Source organism: Urocitellus parryii, chromosome 11 (assembly GCF_045843805.1).
Source record: "Urocitellus parryii isolate mUroPar1 chromosome 11, mUroPar1.hap1, whole genome shotgun sequence".
NCBI classification, from domain to species: domain Eukaryota; kingdom Metazoa; phylum Chordata; class Mammalia; order Rodentia; family Sciuridae; genus Urocitellus; species Urocitellus parryii.
The window spans coordinates 27,889,808-27,900,750 of NC_135541.1; the positions used below are offsets into that span (position 1 = coordinate 27,889,808).

The 10,943-nt window shown below is 47.9% G+C and overlaps 1 protein-coding gene across 1 annotated transcript; it reads right to left on the reverse strand.

Moving 5' to 3' along the window:
- Nucleotides 1–9,720: 9,720 nt before the first annotated feature.
- On the reverse strand, nucleotides 9,721–10,700 carry C11H1orf210 (chromosome 11 C1orf210 homolog). Its single transcript, XM_026397817.2, has 2 exons — nucleotides 10,642–10,700; nucleotides 9,721–10,521 (listed from the first exon to the last, which is right to left on the reverse strand). Exons 1-2 carry the CDS (start codon nucleotides 10,676–10,678, stop codon nucleotides 10,199–10,201), a joined length of 360 nt encoding a protein of 119 aa, XP_026253602.1. The 5' UTR covers nucleotides 10,679–10,700; the 3' UTR covers nucleotides 9,721–10,198.
- Between the last annotated feature and the right edge of the window lie 243 nt (nucleotides 10,701–10,943).

Consider the following 10,943-nt stretch of genomic DNA (forward strand, 5'->3'; position numbering starts at 1 on the left):
CTTGGAACTGCATGTTTGTGTCCGATGACTGTCACTCTGCCTATCCGGGTCTGAGTTCTCTAGGGAGAGAAACATCTGGGATCCCTGTTTCCAACACCCCTCATCTCTAGCCTTGCCCGGCAATACCCGTCAAGGGTTTCTACAGGGTGATTGTTGTCCACCCCAGAGACTGCACCAGTGACCGCTCATCAAGAAGAATGACTGGTGGCAAAGCAGAAGGAACAGGGGCTCCAGAATAAGACCAGCCTGGATTGAAATCCTTCCAACCCCCAACCCAGGCACCTAATAGCTGGGAGACTCAGCAAGCAACTTAGTCTCTCTGGCCTTTTCTAGAGGTCAGGTTGCCACTGTTTGTGAGAATTAAATGTTGTCATGAATGGAAGGACTGGGCTCGGGAGAGATGTGCAATAAAGTGGTGGCTGCTGTTTTCATTGTCATCTTCACCTCACCATCTCACCTGGGAGACCCTCCTCCCTAGCACACACACCACTCCTCCCAAGGCTAGCTCTTCCCTGCCATGTCAGTTCATAAAGGGAGCCTTGAAGGTGGCCTGGGCCAGGCCTGGGATTTCTCCTCTCAGGTAATAAGGGGAAGGAGGGGAAGAGTGTTGAATGGCCATTCAGGTTTGGGAAGATAATGAGCTTGTGGTTCCAGAAAAAGGGTGGAGAACCTGAAGAGTCCTTCACGTTTGTTTACTTGCTGATTCAAGGGGAGGCCAGAAGCCTTGGAGTGTTCTCAGCTGGTTTCTCCGGAGACTGCACCTCCTTTACACTGTCTCCCTTCAGCTGACTCCCTGAGGGTGACTGGGAGGCTGAATCTCCCTACCCCACCTTGGAAACCAGAACATCCATTTAGTCACTACAGCAGCTGGCCCGCTTGTGGGCTCCTGGGCATAGGAGAGGAGTTTGGAATTCTGGGGTGCTAAGAGTCACTTCCTGCCCTGGAAGGAACCTGCCCTTCTGTGGTGTGCTGACACTTCCTGGGTGGTAGCAAGACAGCCCCATTGGAATCGGCCCACAGGGAGGCTGCTTACTGCTGCATCACATCCTGCTGTGCAAGGTACAGATGGAAGGTGCTAGAGAGTCAGGGAAAGAGAATTGTCTCCTAAGAAACATTACACTAGAGGCCCTCACGTGAGAAAATTGCTTTCAGCAGGCAAGGGCAGGCCTGTCTTCTGGAAAAACACAGGGCTGATGGTCAAGGAGAAGAGGGCTATAGGGACGGGGCAACACGGGCAGCCCAGAGGGAAAGCCAGGGATGTCCAAGAACACCTAGTCATGCTCCACACATGCAAAATGGAATTTTCTGCTACCTTGAAGGAGCTCCTCTGTCTCACCTGGAAGTGCCACCAGTCACCTAGCATTCAGGTCAGAGATCTCAGAGTGGTGCTAAACGGTGGTACCTTCACAGTCTCTTCCCCCAATTCCATCAATAAATCACCAACTGCTCTGATTCCCCTCATAGATATTTGCCTGCTAATCCACATCTGTACCCTACCTAGGAAGAACTCCTTTTGTCTTTGCCCGAATTGAACTGCCTCCTTACTACTCGCTCCCGACCTCTTCTCTTTTTGCCTCTTAAATCCACCTCCCCCTGCCACATGCTCCCATAAACACTTAAGTCAGAGTGATCATCCTGGGAACCTACCTTAAAATCTTTCCATGGCTCACCTCTCACACCCTTCCTAACATCATATGATCTCATTCTCCCCTCAAAGACCCCCCCCAAAACCAGCCACATCCAACTATTTCCACAAAATGAATCCACTTGTCCAGTCTTTATATGTTCTCTTTTCTTTGCCTTCTTGTTCTTCAAGACCCTGGATCTCTGGGGTATCACAGTCTCTGGGAATCTTCTCTGGTTCTCTCCCCTGAAACTAGTGACTGGTCCTTTTCTATGCCCGTAGAGCCCCCAAATGCGGACAGTAGCTGCAATTCTTTCTTTGTGTACTTGTCACTTCAACTAGGTGATGAGCTCCTCCTGGGTCTCGCTCACCTGTATATCCCTAGTTCCCAGCATGGGCCTGACACATGGTAGTGGTTTTGTGGGATGGATGAAGGACTGTGGCTTGGGCAGATGACAATGAGTATGCAAGGGGCGGGGAGACCCACCTTTAGCTGGGAAGGATAGGGAAGTTAGGCTACTGGACACTTGACCCTGAATCCTTCCTCACTCTTCCTAACTTCTCAAGAGGGATCTACCCGTATGCCAACTCCTGGACTGTGGGAGGACCACAGAATGCTCCTGTCCCATAATACAGGGAGAAGTACCTTTTCCTTTCATCTGAGAAAAGTTAGACCCTCCCAATATTCCTTTTAAGAAACTAAAGGAGGGCTGGGATATAGCTCTGTGGCAAAGCGTCTGCCTTGCACTCACAAAGCCCTAGGTTCGAACTCCAGTTCCAAAAAAAAGACAGAGAAAGAAAGAAACTAAAGGAAAGCAGAAACAAAGAGGCTTAGAAAATGGGGAGAGGGCAGGGCCACACAGTTTAAATATCTGACTGAGCATCAGCAAGGCCAATGTCAGGTTTCTCTGAAAGGACACCAGATGGAGACTGTGGTCTGTGCCCCCAGAGGGCCTACTCCACGGGATAGTGGAAGTCAGCACCTCTTCATCCAAACTTAACACCAGACAAAAGATGGTGAGAACTGTACCAAGGTCCCTTGATCACTAACACAGGCCTGCCACCACCCCTGCCTTCAGCTGCAGGGGTTCGAATCACTTAGCTGAACTCCTGCCCAGTCCACTCTGCCACCAGCTGTCTAATAGCCTCTCTGCTCTCCCTTGCAAGGGGGGGGGGGCTACACACCCACCCCCACTTGCTGTCTGCACCTCCCTTGTCCTTTAGTTAAGATTCTGTGGCCCCCAAAGTTCTTCACAGATGGCTCCACCTCCCAATCCATCAGAATAGGAGAGTATGTGATGGGATCCCTCCTCTCCTACTCCTGCTGGTCAGAGGAATGGCTTTGTCAGGCCAATAGAGGAATTTGAACTTTGTCCTCAGGGCACTGAGAAGCAGAAAGGGATTGTAATCAGGGAGTAGTGTGGCCAGGATAGGATTTAGGTTGTGCTGGCTGCTGTATGGCACTGGGGCTTGGCCTTGGGAAGAAAAGAAGAAGTGGCCAAACAGCCCAGAGAAGTACTGTCTCTGCTGGCCCTGAGGGAGGAGAAGCAACTGACCAAGCAATAGAGGTTGAGGAGAGAATCCTAGAAAGAAGGAATAGCAAGAAGAAGGGCCCAGAGGACCTTGGCTCCTTGGAGGCACCAGGATGGGTTGGCCATGTTGGAAGAGGCAAGGGGTGGGGCCAGAGAGTGCTATGGGCCAGTCCCAGGGCTTCAGAATCCCCTTAGCAGGCGGGCTAGTTTTCAGGGACAAGAGGAAACCAGTGGAGAGTGTCAGGCAGAGAAATGGCCCGGTTAGAATTGTGTATGATCACTCTGCCCACAGTGTAGAAAATTAATTGGAAGGGGCCAAAATGGAGGCAAGGAAACCAGCTAGGGAATTAATGCAGGTGTGTGGTAGTGGGGCTTAGACTGGGGAGTGGCTGCTGGGATAGAGTTCAAGGAGAACAGATTCAATGGATGTTCAGAAGGTGGGACTGACAGGTCTTTGTGACTAGCTAGCTAGTTAAAGCTTTTTTGAGATGGGAGAGATACGATGAGTTAAATGTTGATAAAAAGAAGGGGTGAAGACACATGGTAGGAAGTCAGTCTTAGAACAAAGTCCCTGAGCAGGGGAAGGTGGGTGGAGCCACAAGATGGAGAATTGGACTTGCAGCTCCATTTTAATAGGAAAGAAGAAAGGATATGGATTTTGAAAACAGAAAATCGAGAGAGGCCTTGACCAACAGCTATTCTCTGCAAGGCGAAAGCAGTGTTAAAGAACTGCTATGGAGAAGGGGGAAGGATCTGACCAAGAAAACAGCAAGATTCGTGGAAGTTTTGAGAGCCTTCATGAGGCTGGGGACCAGGCATCAACAGAAGCCAAGTTGCAGGCGCAGGGAGCAGCTGACCCCAGGTGAGAGTGTCGCCAAGAGTATGCAATGCTGAGACCATGGACAGGTAAGTTGGGGATACAGGCAAAAGACAGTGGCATAACGAACCTCAAAATTTAAGCTGGCACTGGGTGAAAAGACAAGAAGATGCTGATGAGTGGGGTAAGGTGGTGAAAGCCTGTAATTCCAGCGATTCAGGAGGCTGCAGGAGAATTCCAAGTTCAAGATCAACCTGGACAAATTGCCAGACCCTGTCTCAAAATAATAAATAAAATAAAAAGAACTAGGGATGTAGCTTAGCAATAGAGAACCACTGGTTCAAAGAAGAAGATGCTGATAGAAGCAGAGAAGGGTAGTCTGGACTTAGAACCTCTCATCAGGTGATGAGATGAGGTGCAGAGAGACAGAGAGAGAAACTTGACACGTGTCCCTTGTGTTATTCAGCTTCCCACTGCTGTGAATACCTGAGAAAAACAACTAAGAGGAAGAAAGATTTGTTTGGGTGCTTAGTTTCATAGGATTCAGTTCATGGTCAGCTAGCTTCAAGGCAAAAACATCATGGTGGAAGGGCATGGGGAGAGGACAAGATAGAGTCCCCAAGGGCACACCCTTAGTGACCTGCTTCCTCTGACCATACCCCACCTGCCTCTCTGAAGGCCATTCAAGTTATTAATCCATCAAATGGATGAATCCGTCAGTGAGGTTACAGCCCTCATGATTCAATCATTCCCTTAAAAATCCACCTTGGAATATTGTTGCACTGGGGACCAAGTCTTCAAACATGAGACTTTGTGGGACATTCCAGATCCAAACCATAAGATTCCCCCTTGGCTTACCTGGAAAACTCAACCATGATGCCTGAATATCTGGATACTGGAAGAATATGTTCAAGAAACTGCCAAATCTGGCCCAGTTCAGGTGGTTCTCATACCATATCCAGTCACATCCCATATGAGGCCTCAGGCCTTCTGAAAACACGGGTTTTCCCTAGAGAAACTTCCTCCAGGGCCCAAGGGACTTGCACATACCCCCTCTTGCTTAGCATCCTTCAGAAGGACAGGGGATGCCTTCTTGACTCTTCTCCAGGACCTGTGAGACTCCTCTGGGCATAGCCTTAGAAGTCACCTCCGGAATCTGAAGGACCACAGATGCCAAAGGCCAGGCTTGGCAAGGATGAAGCAGACCAGTTCCACCTTCACAGCCTGCTCTCCCACACCTGGAGCTTGTACTCTGAAATTGCTGGGATGGGGGTGATAGGGGAGCCAGCCAGGCAAGGTGGTGGTGGGTCTACACCTAGGACATTCCTGCTGTGAGTCTGTTTTATCCTTACTAAAAGGTGAGACAGTGCTTGCTATTGCTGGGTGAACAGGCAAGTTACAATTACAATTGCTGGGATACAGGCAAGAGACAGTGGCATAACAAACCTCAAAATTTAAGCTGGCACTGGGTGAAAAGATAAGAAGATGCTGATGAGTTGGGTAAGGTGGTGAAAGCCTGGGGCCAGGCATGTGAAAATGGTTTAGCTTCAACATTCAGTCTAGAAAGCAAGATTGCCTGCCCAGCAGAGCTATTATAAGATAAGTACAGGTACAACATCAATATGGTCATTGTTCCTCGTGTTAATATTATTTTTACAGTGTCAGAGGTTTTCATCTAAATCCTTTGTTGTTCTGAACAGATCTTCCTATCTGAGTCCTGGAAAACAGAAAAATTCAAGTTTCCAGCAGGAAGTGAATGAGGAGAGTGGTAGTTTGGCAAACTCCCCACCCTTGGGATTAAGGCTAGCTACCTTTGTGAGGAGCCAGTGCCCTGGGGGTGCGGGTCAGGATATAGCTAGAACACTTGTTCTACTTTATGTTTAGAATTCTTTTAGTCCAGCTAACAGCCATGTGAAGCAAATACTTATGATCCCCACTTTACTGAGATAAAGTTAGGGAACTCAGGGTTTGAGTAATTGGCCAAGATCACACAGCATGTAAATGGCAGATCTGGGATTTTGAATCCAGGTAACCTGTGCTCCCAAATCACTTTGCTACTGAGCTAGAATGCAGCTGGAGTTTCTTATACTTTGTGGCTGTGGCTTTTGTGACACCTTCCTCTTCCCCCCACCCCCACTGTCTTTGACCACCACACAAGATAAGGGATGTGTGGCCTTGCCTTTGGAAGCAGCCAGCAAGCTGGATTGGCCTCCAAAGACATGCTGAGGTTCCCGGGGCATAACAGGTAGTGGCAGGTGCTGAGGAGTGAAAGACAATGTACAGGGCTAGGGACACAGGTAGGTGAGGACCAGGATCTGATGCCAGACCAGACAGAGAAGCCCTGGTGAGTGCCTAGCCTCCCAACAGTTCTAGCAGCTCTGGCCCTCTGAGCCTGCAGATCCAGTTCAAGCACCCTCTGTGCCTGGGGCCAGGCATGTGAAAAGCAATGGGAACGAGTCTTCCAAGGTATCCAGTGAGGCCTAGATAAACAGGATTCAAGATTCCTGTAACTCCAGGATACTGCTCAGCCCAGTTTGGCAGGTTCTAAGAGAAATCCTGGCTAGTGGAACCTTGTGGGTTTGGGGCTCAGGGAAAGCAACTGCTAATCTGGAATAGAGACTTTACCTTCTCCTGGACCCCTAGAGGTACTGACCCAGATGTCAAAAAGTATGTGAAAATAGGAACAGCAGAGTTATTCTGTTACAGAACTGCGTGTAGGGCAGCTCCTCTAAGGTGGGAATCAAAGAAACTCAAATGCATGGGACAGGCTCAACTGCTTTTGCAGCAACACCTCCCTCAGAGGAAAGGAGCCCTCCGTCTCTTAGGCCAACTGTTCAGGGCCTTCCCTGTGAGTCTCAGGCTAGAGCAGCCTCTGCTTCTCCCAAGCCTTTGAGGGTCAAACCTCTGGACTCAGCAGCAATTGGTAGGTGGGCTGCATGAGCTTGCTGCTTCCTTCTAGCCTTCCCTTCCAGGCCTTCCTCTGCTGACAATCCCTGAGATAAGGTCCCCACTCTATTCCAGCACCTCCTCTTACTTTGCCCCTCCCTGGCCATCTCATCTGTTCCTGCTTTCAATGACCACAGTGCTGATTATCCACAAACCCATGTCCAGAGACTGGACTTTTCTCCCCATGAGCCCAGTTGTCCCTGGCATCTCCCCCTGGAAATCCTGCATTCAACATTAAACCAACCACCAATCCCCCAACCTACTCTTCTTCATTGCACCCAGTTACTGAGCCAGAAAACAGGGCAACTGTATCGATACCTTCTGTTCCCCATATCCCAAATCAACAAGTTCCGTCAGCTATGCCTCCTCGTCTCTGGAGTCTCTCTGTTCCCCTAGCCACACCTTAGGTGGTCTTTGAATTTCTATCTCTGCACAACAAGATGATTTTTCTATCATGATTATATAACACACACACACATACACACAAAGTCACAGTTGAGCCTCAGTTCCTCTCGGGCTGAACTGTGAGCTTTGCATCTCAACTTCCAAAGCTCTAATGAATCCTCTCAAGCTTCATGGCTGCCATGGGCACCCCCCGGACACTAGACTCAAGTCCTCCTTAACCTTCTGCCTGTCTCAAGCCCCTCCCTGTGTAAAACACACCAACATTTTCCTTCTTTCCCTCAAATACTGACACTGACACTGGTGGAACTTGGAAAGGTAGCCACCTGGCTTGTGAGAACTGCCCCTTGTCTGGGAATGATCTGGAAAAAAAGACGTGGACCACCCAAATCATGTGAATGCTATAGGACCCTGCTTCCTAGTCATAGCAGATTGGCCCAGCAGTGAATACTTGACCCAAATTGGCCAGGTTCTCTTGCTCAAGAACTTGAAATTTGGATTCAAGAATTTGAAAGTCCTAAGCAGAGAGAGTCTCTCTCATCAATGCCCCTGAGTGACAAGCACAGATTACAATGCCTGAGCTCCAACCACCAAGACCACCTACATCCAAGTCATCCTTTTATTTTCTTATTGTCATCCATGAACAGTGTTTATCTCTCCATTTATTTACTTTCCCACATTCTATATTGGTACATTATTGTTGTACATAATGATGTACATTTTTATTTTTTTATTACATATTCATACTTCCATACAATATAACAATATAATTTGGCCAATATCACACCCTGGCAGTTTACCCCCCCCTTTCCTCTACTGATCTCCCTTTGATTTTCATGAGATTTGCCCCCACCTTTCTTTTCCTTTTTCCTATCAGCTGACCCTTTGATTCCACACAACAGCCAGAATTCTTCTCCAAACTCCTTTCTATTGTTTGCAATTAGAGAAGCTTAACTCAGGTCTCTCCCATCTTAAAACTGCCCTCCTTGCTCTTAAATTTCCCCTCCAAAATCATGACCCTCTCCTTCTCCTCTTTTGCCAAGATTCTTGGTAAAATCTTCCACCTCTGTCTACTTCCTCACCTTTCATCCATTCACTCCTCAGCCCATAGTAATTCAACAATACAACTCTCCCTCGGAATCTAGTATTACAAGGGGTTGGTTCCAGCAGATACCAAAATCCACAAATGCTCAAGTCCTTTAAATAAAACAGCATCATGTTTGCATATAACCTATGCACATCCTACTTCATAATTTAAATCACCCCTAGACTACCTACAGTACCTAATACAATGCCTGCACATCAGCTCATCCCCATGGACTCATCATAATACTTGTTAAATGTCAAATCCACATTTTACTTTTTGGATATTTCTACAATTTTTTTTTTCCCAAATAGTTTCAACCCATGGTTGGTTGAATCCAAGGATGCAGAACCTGTGGATATGGAGATCTGGTGGTATCTATTTAGCATCCATGTCATGAGAATCTAAAACTGAAACAAGGACTTGAGAGGCTTCACATTTGCCTGCAAATGTCCAATGGTTAATTAAAAACAGGATTAAAAACTTGGCATCTCTGCCTCCATTTTACTTCTATCTCCTTTGCTCTGAGGCACCTTAGATTACAGAAACAACAGATCTTATCGATAAACATCTTATGATAGAGGAAACCACCCCCTCCCCAGGCAGTAATAACTTTCTTAGGGTAAGCTCTAATTGACTAATCCTGACATATGATGGAACAGACCACACCTGACCAAGATCACTGCTTTGCCAGCTGTGCAAACCCGCCAGCCATGAAAATGTCCAACCCTTACGCTCATTTGTCTTCTTGTAAAACTTCAAAGTCATTGTCAGACCCTCAAAGACAGAGCTGAGATGCTTGTTCTCACTTTGCCTTCCCAATATGGCTATATTGATTAAGATTACTTTCCTGCTTTTCACCATTACCTTTCTATTTGGTTTTTGGGGTGCGTGGCAGGATCTGATTTGTTGAGACCTCCCCAGCTAGGCCTCTGGCCTAGGACTCCAGTAACAAGACTAGAGAATAAGATACAACCTGGGGACTGAGAGAACTCACAGTCTAGCTGTAGGGAAAGGCATGGTGAAGGGTGATATCAGTTGTCATAGAGATTAAAATAAAACATGGAGAAATTCTCAGGGTGTGATTGAGGGAGGTGCTCCTGGAGGGTATCCTGGTGCAGGGGATCTCGAAGCAGTGTCTTCCAGCTGTGAATGATATGTATCTTTCAGGAAAAATATAAATGAATGATGACTTTTTATGTTTATCCAAAATGAAAATAGATTTATTAATTCCTGTGAAAAACAATGTATTATAACCAGATCACCCACTTTAATAATAAGAAAGATATTCATTAGGAAACTTGGCACTGATTTCACCTGCTCAAATGCACCATCTGGGCACATCTGCGATGCTGGCAGGTAGGCAAGCAGGCCATAGAGGGCCTGTGGGCTAGAATTTTCAGCACTATCAGAGGGGACTTAGAGAAGGGTATGGCAGCCCAGGCTAAGGAACAACCTGAGCAAAAACTTCACCTAATTAAGAAGGGAGTAAAGTAGGGGAAGGTAAAAGAGGAAACAAGAAGTCCACGTAAGCCAGTCACAGAGCGCCTCTTCTCCATACTCATAGGGTTGTTAGACTTTTTCCAGGTACAGCAGGGAGTCATTTAGAGTTATTGAGCAAGAGAAGGTCATTGTCATTTGGTGGCTAGTGTCAGGAAGGAGAGAATTGCGCTACTCTTGGTCAACATTTAAGTCATTGTCCCGTCTGTCCCTGAGGCTTGGGCTCCTATTTAGCATCGGCTGCCCTTAAAACTGCCAGGCATGGAGGGAAGAGAGGATCCAAAGATCAGGGCTCAGAGGGAGAAGCGGTCCCTGCTCCCCTCCGTCTCCAGCTCACTGGCCCCAGGCTGAATGTAATTGTCCTCAATGAAACCATCATCATCCTCATCTTCACCCACCTCTGGGCGGTTCCCATTTCCTGTTCTGGGCAGTGGGCGGTGTCGGTAGCTGGCATAGTAGCGGCGGCAGACATGGAATTTGGCAGCAAGTGCAAGGAGCACAGAGAAGACCACAGCCCCCAGAACAACCCCTACCAGCACAGGCCACGCCCGGCCCCCAGTGCCCAGTCCAGGGGTCGTGGATATTACTGCGGGGAGCTTCGAGGGCTCCACAGGGGCTGCAGAGAAAGAGAAGCATTATAGGTGGGAAACTGAAAGGAGGGTGGGCAGGGTCCTCCCCCAATCTCAGCAGCTAAGAGAACCCACCCTCTCCTTATCCACCGTGTGCTATCACTCACTTTGGCTTGTCCCATTCATGGAAGGGCCTGATGACATCAGTGAGCCTCAACCTCTGCCAGAGGCCTATGCCTCTGTCCTGGAAAATACAAAGAGGTATGGGTGTCAAGGATAGACAGAGAGCATATATTCCAGGTCACACAGCCGTGTTAGGGTATGGCACAAATGCTGGGGCCTGGACAACTCACCACATCACTTGTCCACAGAAGAAACAAGCCGAGTATGCAGAAACTGGCTGTACGTTCCTAAAGGTATGAACATCATCTCCACCTTACAGAAGAGGATGCTGAGGTCCAAAAACTAA